Genomic DNA, 16,237 nt, shown 5'->3' with positions numbered 1-16,237 from the left:
AAATATCTTAAAACCTATTGAGCTGGTTTTAAAAGCACACGCCACAATTAATTTTTATTCTGTTTAAAATCAGATAATTTGTCACTTACTATTTAAATTAAGTCTGTTAATGCTACTTACTATGACAACATTGTATTTTGGAGTTGTATATCTTAATTAAGGCTTCTTAAACTACCAGTAAATTATCTTCTTTGGGGTCGCACTATCAAATTTATTTGTCGCTAAAAATATCTATCATAACTTAACTTCTATGATATCTATCATTGATATATACAATTAGGAGGCACATTCAACCGTTAAAGTCTTTGATATACTTCACTGGTTTATTAAAATTGTATATTTGGCTTATAACTATTACAAAAATGATTTATTGAAAAAAAAGTTTAAGAAGCTGTGATTTGATTTATATATTTAAACTAAAGAGCTTAGTGGGAAAACATGTTAAGTTAAATTTTTATATGTCTTAAAGCATCTAATTATCAATTGTATCATAGTTAAAAAGTGTTTTAACTGCGTAATACTAATTTAATTTGCAAAATCTTTCATTTATCTCATTATTTTTTTAGAAAAACTTCTTTTTTATATTGCATACAATCTAAAGCTGAGTTTAACAAATGTACTAAATTGTCATACAAATCCCACTAAGCCTTTCAATTTTATAATTACCTTACTTTTCTTTAAAAAAAAGTATTTCGTCTTATATTACTGTAGACACTATAGTTATTAAATACAATTGAAAGAATTTGGGCTATATAATCCTCATTTTTTAAGCATTATTTACAGATAGATATTTTGCAAGTGCATCTTCTTGCCATTAGAGGGCAGCATAATACACAAAAACATCTTATTGTCTATATAGATATTGTGGTTTTTTTCCCACCAAAACAGCTATAGTAAACAATTTACACACAATGCACAAAAGCATCTTATTGTCTGCACTCAAATTGTGCAATTTTCACAAGAATGTGAATAATTTGTAAAATATGGCTTATCATTATATTGCCCAAGCCATTCAATTTATTAAAAATAGAAGAATAAATTAGTCTTATGCTGTAAAAATAATAATAACAATGGAATATCAGGTGATTTAATTAATTACATTGCCCCTTTCAAGTTTACATCCCTTAAAAATTAAGAAATTATTTTAAGCTAAATATCATAACTCAATAATATATTTTTATTCAGGTGTTCTGCTATCTAAACGCCTTAAGATAGCTTTGATATTTTACGGCGTCAACGCAACCATATTTTTGTATTCTTTTTATGAGAAATCGAACGCCGGTAAAAACGACTATTATTTTTCTCTACATCATTATTTCAAAGAAATTAGTGCACTAATGAATAATAGTTAATAAATAGTTTTCTCGCAAGAGATCGCCAACGTAATTGTTTTGGCTCTTTAATGCTAAAGTTACATGAATGCACATTTCACACTATTTTATATATAAAAAAAAATTCTAACCAATTTGATAATTTGGTTAACAATGCTCATTTCATATTATAAGTAAATATTGTAAAACAATAAACTATTACAAAAATATGTATGTTTATAATCTAACCATTATAATTCATTTAAATTCTATTGTCTCAAAATATAATCGTTTAAAAAATATACATTTTATGATACAATTAGATTTTTTTTTCTTTTAATTTTTGAAATTAAGTTCATTATTTAAAAACGTAACAACTTTTGAACTTTGAGTAAAAACAAAATTTTTCAGAGTCCGCGAAAAGCTCTCTATTTTCTATGTAATTTTAGTATTTTTTTAATGTTATATATAAAAATGAAACTATTAATCAAAACTTTATTTTCTCTTGTTAACCATTGTTTCTTATGACAAATATTTTAACTATTATAACTGTTATGTAGTTAATTAAAATCGTCTTGTATGTAGATATTATAATTATTTATTCGTTAAATAAATTTTGTAACAAATCAAAAATTATAATTGTTGCAGAACTGCATTTGTAACGGACAGAGATTAAACAATTTCGTCATAATTAACAATGAAATCTGGTTAATCAAATTCATATAACTTCAATTAGGTAAAAGTCGTATTTATAATTTTAAAAAAAATTATATTGCATTAGAAAAAAAAATTATTACGATATTAAATTTGGAAAAAAACTTTAACGGATAAAACTTACATATAATCCAAATGCTGTTATAGTAATGAATGAAAAACTTAGTTTCAAAACCAGCTCAATCAAATAAAAAAATATAAAAATTTTAAAAAAATTTATACTTTATATTGAAAAAAATTATATACTTTAAATTCTAATATAATAGAATGAAAACTTTTAGATAGTGTGAAATCTACATACATGAACGTTCATGAACTATATTAGATATATAAAAGTAAAATCATATCAAACGTTGGTGCTCAGCTTGCATATTGTTCATAATTTCAATTTTCATCGCATGATCATGTCTAACAAATGCATAAGCGCATATATATTTGCTCCTTCAAAATCATTGTATATAAATCACCATTTTCAACTAACAAGGTGTTTATTATTTTTATTTGACCGAAAACAAAATGTTTGTAACAAATCTTGTTTTATGTATATTCTGGACGTTCGTTTTAAGTGTCCATTGTTTTATGTGAGTGTTTTTTGCCTGCACAATCAAGAATGCCATCTGTCGAAACAACAAAGAATCAATGTATGTCTCAACATAATTTTATGAGAAAAAAAAGCGCCAATTTGGTTGTAACGTATCAATGTTAATTGCTTGATTCATCAAAAAAAATTGCGCCAAGTTGGCTTGGTTGTCAAAATGGATTTATAAGCGAAAGCACTAAATATTTTTCATGTCAATTTTAATGTGATTGATAGTTCTGTGGTTTGTTGTCTGTATATTTGCTGTTTCACTTCTTTGTGGCTAAAAGATTTTAAAAAAATTCCCCTGTTTGTACAGATCCTTTTGTAAATGTTTTGTTTTTTATTTTTATTTCTGTTGATGTTTTTTATTAATCAAAGCTGAAATCAAACTCTGAATTTTGTCTTTCAGATTTTTTTTTTCTTCAAAATAATCCATGATCGATTCATCAATGATTATTTTTTTAGAAAAATATTGTAGATAAGAATCCTTATTTTGTATATCTCCAATCGTTGTACATTTTAGCTAACAGCTTTAATATAAATTGATCTCAATTAATCCCAAATACTTTGTTAACTTATTAACTCCAGGGAACGAAGATTATTTTAATATCAGTTGTCACTTATAATGTAGTCGATGCATTTAAAATTAAATTGATCACTTAATTTTTTTACTAAAAATAAAATAACTAAGGACATTTTTGTCAGTTTACAAATAACCTCAACTTCAACTAGTTAAAAAATAATTGCTATTCTCTTTCTGTATTTCGTTACTATGGTAACAGATTAATAAGATTCCTTTATCATCACGCTTGTAATAATTGCGCCTATTGTTTTCCCCTCAATTAAGTTTGATGAATAGAAATTTCATAGTCACTTTTTAATGATAACTAGTAGTTAGTTCAAAATTTCTCTAACAATAACTATTTTATTAACGATATATATGTAAATATACTCAGTTTTTAATTAAATCTTAACATTTTTTCCTCTAACATAAATTAATGGATATTTAGAAAATAATTTCAGGAAAGACTTTTTTTGAATTTTGTCAGGTGTATGCGTTTTTTCTATACCGGTAATTTTTCAGTGATATACTTAAATACCTATTTTAAACGCAAAACACCTTCGACCTCTTACGTGTTAGTGAGATGCCCGATATACCCGTGTGGTGCACGCTTTTTATAAATTTCTCTTATAAGAAGCAAGGCAAAACTTGATAGTAATTTTATACTTATGTATCAGGCTGTAACAATGTCACCAAGCAAAATTGTTTTTTTAAACAATAAATAATGTCATCGAGGAAAACAAATTGAATGGCAATTTATACCGGTGTTCTCTAATCATCACTCTTTATATTTGTTTTTAAAATCCTTGTCAAAAATTGAGTCAAAATAGTAGAAACACTAGGTTACAAATCAGTGTATAAGCGAGGAAAAAACGAAATCTGCTGAATCATTAGTGAAGAAGGCGATCAGAAAAATACCAAAACCAGTATAATTGCCTGATGAAATATGAATTTGTCTTTAACTCCTCTTTGTTTCCCTCAGCAATCTAATACGTTTTGATGTTTCTAGCTTCACTTTCCTCAGTAGTGATTCGCAAAATTTTAATTGCGCTTTTGCCCTCGCTTATATACTAAGTTTACACTCTAAAAGTTAATTTTTTTGGCCTCAATTTCGGCAAATATTCTAAAACTGCATAGTAGCTTGAACTTATAACGATTAAAAACTAACAATTTATCATATATCAATCTGCGTTTTCTGACTTATAAATCATAAATTATTTCTGGAATTCATAAAACTCATTTAAAACATATATATAAATTCAAATCGTAAAAAAAATCGTTTTCTGTGACGGTAACAAATTCATAAAATTCATTTAAAAAATATATAAATTCAAATCGTAAAAAAATCGTTTTCTGTGACGGTATGAATCATCAATTTTCGATGCATCCGTCAATCTATCATGGTAATATAACAGCCTGTATACAACCGGTTACAGTTAAGTTCAGCCTTGTTAGAGGCGTCCACTGTTGAAGAATCTTCTTATTGAAGAAATGAATGCTATATTTTCGGGTTATATAAACATAAAATGAACTAATTGTATTGTTGTACCGTGTGTTGTTAGTGCTTCATTGTTTATTTCTCAGAGCTTTTTAACTGTTATTGTTATTAATATTGCCAAATGTGAAATATATATATATATACATATATACGATGTATATTTTTTAATATTCATCACACGTTGCATGTACTTTAGTGTGTCATAATTATAGAGGGCAAATGACGATACATCTTTACAAAACACATCTTTTGTCACGATGAGATTAAATATTAAAAAAAATGTTTTAATTGATGTACATATAACATGGTTGACATGATGTCAAAACATGAGAGATAATAAAAATTATATTTACATTCTGAGTTGACTTTTCATGTGTAGTTATTCTTTTGCTTTTAAAGGTGTTATTGTTTTTCATCCAGACCTTATTTATGTACCATAAATTTGCGCTATCAACTCACTTATTAAACGCAGTGTTTCGTAAACACCACCCTTAATCTCACAAAATAAATGAGAAGAGGAAAATTGTTTAAGTCATACCTCTCCCAAATCGCACTATCTTTGATTTTTAAAGTAGCATTGTGTACAGCAGCGGCTCCCACTTTCTTTTCGGCTATGGAACTCTAAATAATCAACCTTCTTTCGGTGGAATCCAGACTTGCACTATCAACTCACTAATTAAACAGAGTGTTCCGCAAAGACCACCCTTAATATACATGAAATAAATTAGTTGATTTGAAAAGCGAGATAGGAAATACTTATGCAATATTTTATAAATATAAGTTCTTTTCGTAATTTAATATATTGATATTAGACATATCATATTTTCTTATAAAAAATAACATTTCTATTTCATTGGTATACACTTAAAATAATTTTATGAGGGATATAGATTGAATAAATTATGAATCATAGGTTGTATCTAAATTAAAATTTCAAAACTTATGAAAAGAGCTTTATAAAAAGTGCTAATTCTTCCACGGAACCCTAGAGTTTCGCGGTGCACCATTTGGGAATCAGTACAGTACAATACGCACTGATAAATTGGGAAGCTTTTTTCATGCGAAGATCCATGCAAAAGAATCTAAACGCTATGTACTAAGTTAAAACTTTTATTTAAATTAGTCGATTTACTAGTTTTCACTGTTTTCGAACATCCTGTGTAGGGATATAGCAAGACAAAATTTACTGATTTTACAAATACATCATGGGGCCGAGATAGCTTGGCGGGTAAGGCGATATGCCCGTGTCCGAGAGGTCGTGAGTTCGATTCCCGTGTCCAAAATGGTGACTGGAGTCCGCTTAATCTATCGAGGTCGCAAAGTCCTCTAAGTTCCCATAACAAATCAATACCTCTGGGGATACTGCATCGCAGATTGTGTTCTGGTTCAGGTCAAAATTACGATCTGAGGATGGATGGTGAGTGAGTGTGACTTTCCTGTAAAATGGGATGTGACGCATGTATGTTGTCCCCGGATCATCATCAGAGATGTTTCCCAGACCGTCGCCAATAGCCCATTGTACAGATCCAGTGCGACGTAAATAAAAGTACCATACAATATCAAATTCATCATATAATTTTTAAGCTGTTGTTGTTGTAGTTCATTTACGTCGCACTAGAGCTGCACAATGGGCTATTGGCGACGGTCTGAGAAACATCCCTCAGGATGATCCGAAGACATGCCATCACAATTTTGATCCTCTGCAGAGGGGATGGCACCCCCGCTTCGGTAGTCCGACGACCTGCACGCGAAGTCGAGCACTTTACGGTAGAACAGTTTAATGAGGACCAATACCGCACACCCTCGGTCCCTACGCAGACTGATCCAAGTGGTCACCCACCCACACACTGACCGCAGCCAGTGATGCTTGACTTGGTGATCTGCTCGGAACCGATCAATCCACGGCATAATTTTTAAACAATGTAGTCTGTTTAGTTTAACTTGTTTCTTTGCTTGATAACTTTTGTTTGAGGCTTGGAATATCATTTTCTTTAAAACATTGCTTAGTTGCCTAAATCGTACCTCATAATCATTCCTAAATTGCACCGGTGCGATTTAGGAACAATTTATCAATTTAAACTACTAAATTGGTGGAGTTTTAAGCGCTTTAAACTATATTTCATTCAAACGATTCGAAAAAGGCTGGGAATTATTTCTATTTTTCAATCTGTTAAAAAGGGTTTAACTATTCCGGTGGGGTCATTTTGAAAGCAAAAAAACTCAATTTATGCGTGTATCAATCAAAAAGAAGCGAAACTATACCGAGTCATTGTTATTTTTAATAGTTTACATATTGTTGCCACTCTTATTTTTGGCGAATTTCGAAGCCAAGATCGGCTTCAAAACACAACAAATTTTTAATTTTCTTTTACAAATCTTTTTAAACAACTAAAACATCAACTAAACTAAGTATTTCAATACTGATGTTAATTCATCAACAAGGAAACAATGATAGCAACAAGCTAGAATAACACGAAATAATGTCAACAAGAAATAATAACACTACCTAAATGTTTTAACATTTAATATTGATCTTTATTTATCAAAAAACATCAATATAAAATTTTAATTTTGTTTTCAGATATCATGACCCCAATTCAAAAATAATAATAAGAAAAATAATGCTTATTGAAGTTATACTTCTTATGCGACTTCCAACAAGGTTGCGTTAAACGTTTAATGCTACATTTTTATTGGCCGGGAAATCACGTGGTAGGATCCAGTTTTCCCTGATTCATTACCATATTGTTTTGGTTCTCACTAGCATAAAAATAATAAAAGTATTGTTTTTCTATAAATATTTTTTTAGTTTGTTTTGATACACATATAATTTAAAGAGTAGTACTTTTTATTTTCAAACTTAGTGGATAACAATTGTAAAAAATGAGTGAAAACAATCCCACGGACAATGCGACGGATTTAAGGTTATGTCAAGGTACGTCTCTTGTGAATATCAATTGATTGTTCCTCTTCTGAAATTACATTATGACGCATTCACATACATTATTAATACAAATACAATTTCCAGGGCGAGACGATGAGGCAACCACAAGCACTTCCACTGGTTCAAGAGGTCCAGGAGGGAAAAATGCACAATATTACCGTGATTACAGAGCACGGAAGCGAGCGGAGCAGGAAAAAGAGTCGTTGAATAGAACTAGTGATCCTTCTACGACTGCTGATTCTTCTACAATTAACGTCGCAGATTGCGAAGTTTAACTTCTTCCTCGGAGGGACTCCACGCACTATTTTTTTTCAACAGACATTCTTATATGAGCCATAAGGATAGCTATATATAGCAAGCATATAGTATAGCGATATATAGTAAAAAAATAACGTCAGTTAATATTTTTAAAAACCAATATATATGAAAATAAACCAAGAACCAATCTCAATACGATAAACAGAAGTTATAATAATCCGAAGTTGACGTCAATGAAAGCAAAGAATATCATGGAAATCAAAAACGGGGCTTTAGTACAATTGTCGCCAAATTTATCCCCAAACCAAGGGACATTCGATTCAACACCATAAACGTTAAGTTCATCAGTATCATATTTAGCTCACTAAAAACGCGCCCTGTGTCATGACTTTTCTTATGAGCCGCGATGGTTCACGAATAAGAAACATCTTCGAATTTCATCAGGCAATCAAGCTGTTTTTTAACCTGTTTTCCTCTATAGTGATCCGTTTTAATTTGATACTGTTGCAGGGTTTCCAAAGCTAGAGCACTCATCACTCAATGACGTTACCTAGGTTCAAATCCCAGCGATGGCTGATCAGGCCATCCTTGGAGGTTTTCGTGATTTTCCTCTCCTGTTGAAACGCAAATGCCGGTTAGTACCATAAAAGGCTTTCACTAAGGCTAGCATCGTTCCAATGCTTGATCCGGAAGTTCCCTTGTCTTCTGGGTTGGGTTCAAAACTCCAGATTACGAAGTTGAGCATTGATAGTTATAAACCCAAAAATGGGTCTGTTCACCAGTTTTAAAATAAATTAAAATTATTTCTTCTACACTTTTGAAGTAATTGTTAGTACTGATAGTATTTTATACTTAGAATCTGCTTTAAAAATAAAAAGAGTCTAAGTTTCTTAGCAAAAATGAAAATTTATTACTTTAGAAAAAAGAATTCAAAAAGTAAAATAAAAATTATTCTAAAAAAGGTAAATTAAAGTACTTTGTTGTAGTAGGACAAAAATCACAAAAACAGTTACATTTACCCGTAAGGACATATGATTTTTTCAAAAAATTGGAGCAAAAAATGCTTCAATAGCATGTATCTATCATAATTACTGACTAGGAATCATTAAATAAATAAATTCTGTCATTTATTGCAGATTAAACGTAATATTTTAAAGGAGCTTACAGGGGTTGGATAAATAATGGAAACACTTATGTAATAACAAATTTTTTGATCTTTCTCACAAAATACTTAGAGAATAATTTCATAATTTTAGAAGTATTAAAAGTCATGCGATCTCTCATTCATATCTATGAAAATTAAAGGTTTGAGGGGCCGACAGTAAATTACAAACGAAAAAAAGTAATTTTAAACATCCTATGCCAAAAAAAACATAGAAATAGTTTCGTAACTTGTGACAGTTATTTTGATTATTACATGTAATAAGTGCACAAAATTTTGTAAAGCTAGCTTAAATATACAATTCACTGTCCCTTTGCTCCAAGATCTAATACTATAATATTAAAAGAACTTTTTTTTAAAAAAAATTGACAAATAGCATTGCTGTTAGTATTTTAAAATGACTTTGCACTAGCATTGACTGTTTTGTATCTTTAAAAAATTTAATTGAATATCAAAATGTCATTTTCCTGACATGTCCCAAACAATATTTCCAATAATAACTAGCTGCAAAACTTCCCATACATTTTTCAAAATCTAATTTTTTTTTATTTTATCCTATGTAAGCATTTCTAGAATGTACGCAGAGGGTATTGTTTACTAAAACTTCGTTTAAAATAATTTTTTCTGCTTGTCCCATGAAAATCAGTCATTTTCCTGACTACTTTTATTTAGTGATTTATAACCAAAATAGATAGCTCCAGGAATCAATATCTTATGTTAATAAATTTATGAGATACCCTCCTATCTGAACATGTCTTGTTGCATGAATAAAGAACCAATTTTCTGGCTCAAAATCTATTTCAAAAAATGTTTCAAGGTGAGTATGTTTTTATGCTGTCATTTTCCTGGCTTCTTGAAATCATTAGTAACAAAAACTACATAGATTTATCTGAGTTATTTTAAAAAATACTGTTGTTTTCTGCGGAATATAAACGTCTTCGGCCAAAATATTAAATTAAAGTTATATGCTATAAAATGGCGAATTTGTCTTTATCCTGGCTGTCATTTTCCTGGCTTATGAATGCCAGGACATTGAAGTGTTACCAGAAATTCTTTTTAACTGCTATCTACTGTAAAGAGGGAAAGCAAATATTAACCTAATACCAAGTTTATGTATGATTGTAACATGCTTGGATGTAATCAAAGTTATTTATTTATTTAATTATTGATTATTATACACAACTTTATTCTGTACATATCAGCAACAAAAATTTTTTTGTTTCTTTCTACAGTGGATAAAAAGTGTTTGGCCGATAGCTTGCGGGTGTATAAAAAATCAAACGTGGACTGTAAACTATTTATTTTGCGGGTGCGCTGGTAGCGCTGCGGAGCGTGTATGCGCTTTTGTTGTTTCACATCAACTGGCTCTTGGCTGATAACAATGACGCCAAGAAGCCAACGGGCGTAGCAACATACCGGCTTCAACATACCGGGCCACCTTGAAACATAGTTTCAAAATTTGCACATAAATTGACAAAAAACAGAATTAAACTATACATCTAATAAAAAGATAATTATAAAAACTAATGCAACATACATAAAATTTAAATATATATAATTATAAACAGATGTATAGATTCCTTGGTATAAACCGGATAACTAACACAAAACAAAAGAAAAGTCTAAAATAAAATAAAGAAAGTTAATCAGTCAATAGGTAAAACTGACAGTTTGTGAATGGGTCTTTTATAAGTTCCAGTCTCAGTTTTGACACTGACCACTCTTACCTTAGCATCAGCACTAGGAAAAACTTCTTGTATACGCCCTAATTTCCACTTCAAAGGTGGAATATTGTCCTCTTTAATGAGAACTAAATCGTTAATTTTCAAATTAGGCTGTTCTCGCAACCATTTGGGGCGCTGCTGTAAGCTGGAAATATACTCGTTAACCCATCTTTTCCAAAAATTCTGGAAAAGTTTTTGAGTCAACTGCCAACGTTTTAATGGGGATATGTTTTCGCTTAGAAGGTTCTCTTCTGGTATAGAGGAAAGAGCGGTTCCCATAAGGAAATGTCCTGGGGTAAGTGCTGAAAGCTCAGCGGGATCGTCCGATACTGGACACAAAGGACGAGAGTTCAAGCAGGATTCAATTTGTGCAGTAAGAGTTAAAAACTCTTCAAGGGTCAATTTATGATCACCTATTGTTCTTTTCAAATGCGATTTTGCGGATTTCACAGCAGCTTCCCAAATTCCTCCAAAGTGAGGTGCTGAAGGTGGGTTAAAGTGCCATTTAATTTGCTCATCGGCAAAATACTGATGGATGGATTCTTCTTTTTGAAGAGATTTAACTACTCGATTAATTTCCTTATTTGCAGCAACAAAATTTGAACCACAGTCTGAAAATAATTCATTTGGTTTTCCTCTTCGCGCAACAAATCTTTTTAGAGCTGCAATAAATGATTCAGCGGTTAAATTTCCAACAACTTCGATGTGCACCGCCTTTGTCGCGAAACACACAAATATACAAATGTACATTTTAACTGATCTAACTCCACGTCCAGATCGCGGTTTCACAAAAAATGGACCTGCATAATCCAGACCAGTCTTGGAAAATACTCTAGAAGGCGTTACTCTTGAAGGTGGTAATTGAGCCATTATCTGTGTCGCGGTTTTTTCTTTTAATCGAAAGCATTTTATGCATTTCCAGATTTGCTTTTTTATAACTGATCTAGCATTTACTATCCAAAATTCTTTGCGAATAACTGATAATAGTAAAAGTGCTCCAGCATGCAAGAAGGATTCATGATAATGAATTATAATTAGATTAGTTAAGTGATGTTTTTTCGGTAGGAGAATAGGATGTTTTCTTTCATTCGATAATTGTGTATTTTCTAACCTACCGCCAACACGGATAAGGCCCTCTTCATCCAAAAACGGATTCAAGGAGAGGATCTTACTACTCGAAGAAATTGGTTTGCTATTTTTTAGCTGGTGATATTCGTTTGGAAATTCTTGTTTTTGTACTATTTTGACCAAAACGTTTCTAGCTAGTTTTATCTCATTACTAGTCAAATAACCATTTATGCGATTGTTCGGAGATTTACAGTTCATTATGAAGCGGAGACACCAAGCTATAATTCTTTTTAACTTAACGTATGCTGAAACATTGTAAATGATCGGAAAGTCAATAGGAGTTGTTTCAATCAAGCACGATGTCTTTTTGCGTTCTTCTTTGAGAGCGTCTGTTGAGAGAGGGATTTCCTCCAAATGCGATATTTCACCACTTTTCATCCAAGACGGACCCGACCACCACAAGTCTGATGAGGAAAGTTCTTGAGGATCCAAGCCACGGGAAATGAGATCTGCGGGATTGTTATGAGTAGAAATATGTCTCCACTGGTAGTTCTCAGTCAAGGTTTGGATCTTGGAGACTCGGTTTCCAACAAAGGTTTTAAGCTGGTGGGCTGGCGTTTTAATCCATGCAAGTGCGATGGTCGAGTCTGTATGCAAAATGACTTCGTCAATGTCCATTTTAAGAGAATTATAAACCTTTCTTATAAGTTGAGAAAGAAGTAAGCAAGCTGATAGTTCTAAACGTGGTATAGAAATGACTTTTATGGGTGCAACACGAGATTTGCTCGCAATAAGACGGCAAGTGCTAGATTCAGCTAGGCCTGGGCAGTACATGTAAACTACAGCTCCATACGCTAATTCCGAGGCATCAGCGTAACCCATTAAAACAGTTTTTGTAAAAAAGTCAGTTAAAATGTATCTATTAATGCGAATAGTTTCTATATGTTGCATAGATGATGCAAAATTAAGCCACTGACCTGCGATTTGTGGTGGAAGGGGATCGTCCCACGACAGTTTATGTACCCACAATTTTTGGAGAAATATCTTTGCTTTCGTGATGACAGGTTGCAAAAGGCCTAATGGGTCATACAGTCTTGCTATAAAACTCAGCACTTCACGCTTAGTGAATTTGGTGGTCATTTCTGGGATGGATACTTTAAACGTAAATTGATCTTCAATTGAATTCCACCTTACACCCAAAGTTTTAACACTCGCATCAACTTCTGATGCAAAATCATGCTCTGCTGGGTCACCTACAGGTAAACTGTTCCTTAACTCCCTTGAATTAGAGTTCCACTTATGAAGAGACATTCCACAAGTTGATAGAATATCGTTCAGCTGTTGTTGCACTTTCTGAGCACCTTCTAAACTTTGAGCACCTGAAACGATATCGTCCATATAAATATCTTCCAAAAGAACTAATGATGCCAGTGGAAATTGTAATTCATCCTTAGCCAACTGCTTGAGAGTTCTGATTGCGAGAAATGGAGCGCAAGCAGTTCCGTAAGTGACTGTCTTGAGTCTGAATGTTACCGGTTTTGCGTACTCTGAATCTTTCCACACAATTCTTAGAAGATCAAGCTGCGATGGATCTATTTTGATTTGTCGAAACATCTTTTGGATGTCTGCCGTGAAAGCATATTTATGTTTACGAAATCGAGTCATGATTTCGAAAATGTCCTCGACCACGTCCCCCTTCAAAATGACATCATTCAAGCTCACACCCGTTGAGGTACTTGATGAAGCGTTGAACACAACACGTAACTTAGTGGTTGCCTTCTCTGGACGATAAACACCGTGATGTGGGAGGTAATAGGTAATTTGATTACCGGAATTGCTTTCATTATCATCATATTTTTCCATATGATTCATGTCTAAGTACTCCTGCATAAATGATTTGTATAAATCTTGCATTTCTTGATTTCTGGATAATCTTTTCCATAGTTGATTCAGACGTCGCACAGCTAAGTCCTTGGACTCTCCTAAACGCTCAACGTCCTTAACTGGCATCTCTACGATGAATCGTCCATGCTCATCTCTGCGATAAGTATTCTGAAAATGTGATTCACAATACTTTTCTTCTTCACTCTGAATTTTTATTTTATAGTCTATATCCTCTATTTTCCAGAATTTTTCTAAGCAGTCTTCGACTTCTGTTTGAGTGGTTATGAAACCGCAGTGAATTTCTGGAGTGCGGGTATTTATTGCTCCAGTTGCAATGTATCCAAAAACAGTATTGCGAAACACCAAATCACTGTTTGCAACGCGGATATCTCCAGCCTTGATAATTTCGAAAAATACCTCCGCGCCTAAAAGCATATCTATTCTTCCAGTTACCGCGAAATTAGGATCTGCTAATTGTTGCGGAATTTCTAACTTATCTACTTTGAAGGATGTAACAGGAAGAAAATCGGTAATTTTGGATACCACTAAAAAATCAAGAGTTTTCAAAAAAGAACTATTACCATTACAAATTGTAGCTTGTATTTTTGATCTTATTGTAGTTTCGTTTCCGCCCAAACTCGAAACCCGATAATTTATTTTTTCTTGAGGTACATCTAATTTATTAGCGAAATTAGCTGTACAAATATTCGACATGCTGCCTGAATCTAATATCGCCCTACATTGAATATAAGATCCATTTAAAGGATTTAAAACCCAAATTAAAACAGTCGGAAGAAGCCCTGTTTTATTTTTCGAATTAATGCAAGATAAAGAAGCAGAAACAATTTCATTATTTTGTTGATGAATATTAAATACCGCTGCTTCGGGATTGAGGTCATGACCGTGAGAAGAAGAAGCCAAAACCGCAGAGTTGTTTATAGTTTCGCGTTCTTTATGGAGTAGTGTATTATGCTTTGAGTGGCATATGTAGCATAAATGTTTCGATTTGCAATTCAATAACTTGTGTTGACTGCTTAGACAATTTAAACACAATTTATGTTTTGATACCAGCTCACTTCTCTGATGACTATTCAATTTCAAAAAAGAATCGCACTTAAAGATAGGATGATTCATTTTACACAAAATGCATGATTGAGTTACACTTTTATTAATTAGAAATGTTTTCGTTTTTGGATTTCTCTCTTGACTTAACTTAAATCTTAAAGGAGTGGTTTTGCTAACATTTTCTAATATTTGAGCTCGTTTTTCCAAAAATGAAAATAAATCATCTAATTTAGGAACATCGTTTGAGCTAATATTTAATTCATACTGCCTTCGAGTTTCCCTATCCAATTTTTGAAGTACTATATTTAAAACAAAAATATCAGAAAGATCATTGCGATTATACTCCAAAATTTTTAATGCTCTTATATTTTTCTTTACACAATCAATTAAATTACGTAAGTCTTTAGCCGACTCATGCGTTAATTTTTCAATATCTAATATTGATTTAACGTGAGATTCTACTATTAACCTTTTGTTTTCGTATCTTTCTTCTAAAGCTGTATATAATGAAGTGAATGTATCATCTAATGTAATAAGATTTTTAGCTTCTCCGATTAAAGCTGAATTTAAATAGTGTAGTTTTTGTGCATTTGTCAACTGATTATTGGATGTAATAACATTATTGAATTGCAATTTGAAAGTACTCCATTCTTCACATTTACCCGAAAATTTCGGTAGCGGAATTTCTGGTAATTTTATGCTAACACTATTGTTTACAAAGCTTGAGGCCGTTAATTTCACTTGATTAACTGATTCTAAATAGGTTAAGCAATTTTTAATTTTGCACTTAGCACTAATGATTTTTTCGTTGTATTCTTCGCTAGTGCTAATTTCAGTTTCGAATTCTGCTGGAACCGAAATTAAATTTTCAATTTCAGAATTTAATGACGTCAAAATACTCTCCTTTTGACTTAATTGCTCAAATATTTCATTTAGTTCTGTTATTTCTTTAGTGTCACTTTGTATTATAGTATCTGCTTTTGTTATTAGTTTTGTAGCGCTAGTTCTGATTGTAGCGCGTTTCTTTCTACATTTCTCGATGTTATCCATTATTTATTAAATGAAATTATGCGGTAAATAAATGATGAAAATTTGCCTACCTTTCACTAATTCAATGGCTGGAGATATGCTGCGTTATTTCTGATGCGATGCGTGGTCAGTCCAATAATGAATGCGGGTTTTTTATTGTAAATTTGCGATATACTGGATCTTTATCCTCCTGATCGTTCGGACCAGTGTTTGGCCGATAGCTTGCGGGTGTATAAAAAATCAAACGTGGACTGTAAACTATTTATTTTGCGGGTGCGCTGGTAGCGCTGCGGAGCGTGTATGCGCTTTTGTTGTTTCACATCAACTGGCTCTTGGCTGATAACAATGACGCCAAGAAGCCAACGGGCGTAGCAACATACCGGCTTCAACAAAAAGAATTAATTTAAGCAATTTATGGTCCATCTAACATAAAGGCTTA

The 16,237-nt window shown here is 32.1% G+C and overlaps 1 protein-coding gene across 1 annotated transcript; it reads right to left on the bottom strand.

Moving 5' to 3' along the window:
• Positions 1 to 10,674: 10,674 nt before the first annotated feature.
• LOC122269439 (uncharacterized) lies at positions 10,675 to 15,819 on the bottom strand. The gene is made up of 2 exons (XM_087151470.1): positions 15,035 to 15,819; positions 10,675 to 14,440 (listed from the first exon to the last, which is right to left on the bottom strand). The coding sequence occupies exons 1-2, from the start codon at positions 15,817 to 15,819 to the stop codon at positions 10,675 to 10,677; spliced, it is 4,551 nt and encodes a 1,516-aa protein (XP_087007596.1).
• Positions 15,820 to 16,237: the final 418 nt, after the last annotated feature.

The sequence above is a fragment of the Parasteatoda tepidariorum genome, chromosome 9 (assembly GCF_982258835.1).
Source record: "Parasteatoda tepidariorum strain Cologne lab strain chromosome 9, Ptep-v5.0, whole genome shotgun sequence".
In the NCBI taxonomy this organism is placed as follows: Eukaryota; Metazoa; Arthropoda; class Arachnida; order Araneae; family Theridiidae; genus Parasteatoda; species Parasteatoda tepidariorum.
Note: the sequence above shows the minus strand (reverse complement) of the source record. Positions and strands in the feature narration are given on the sequence as shown.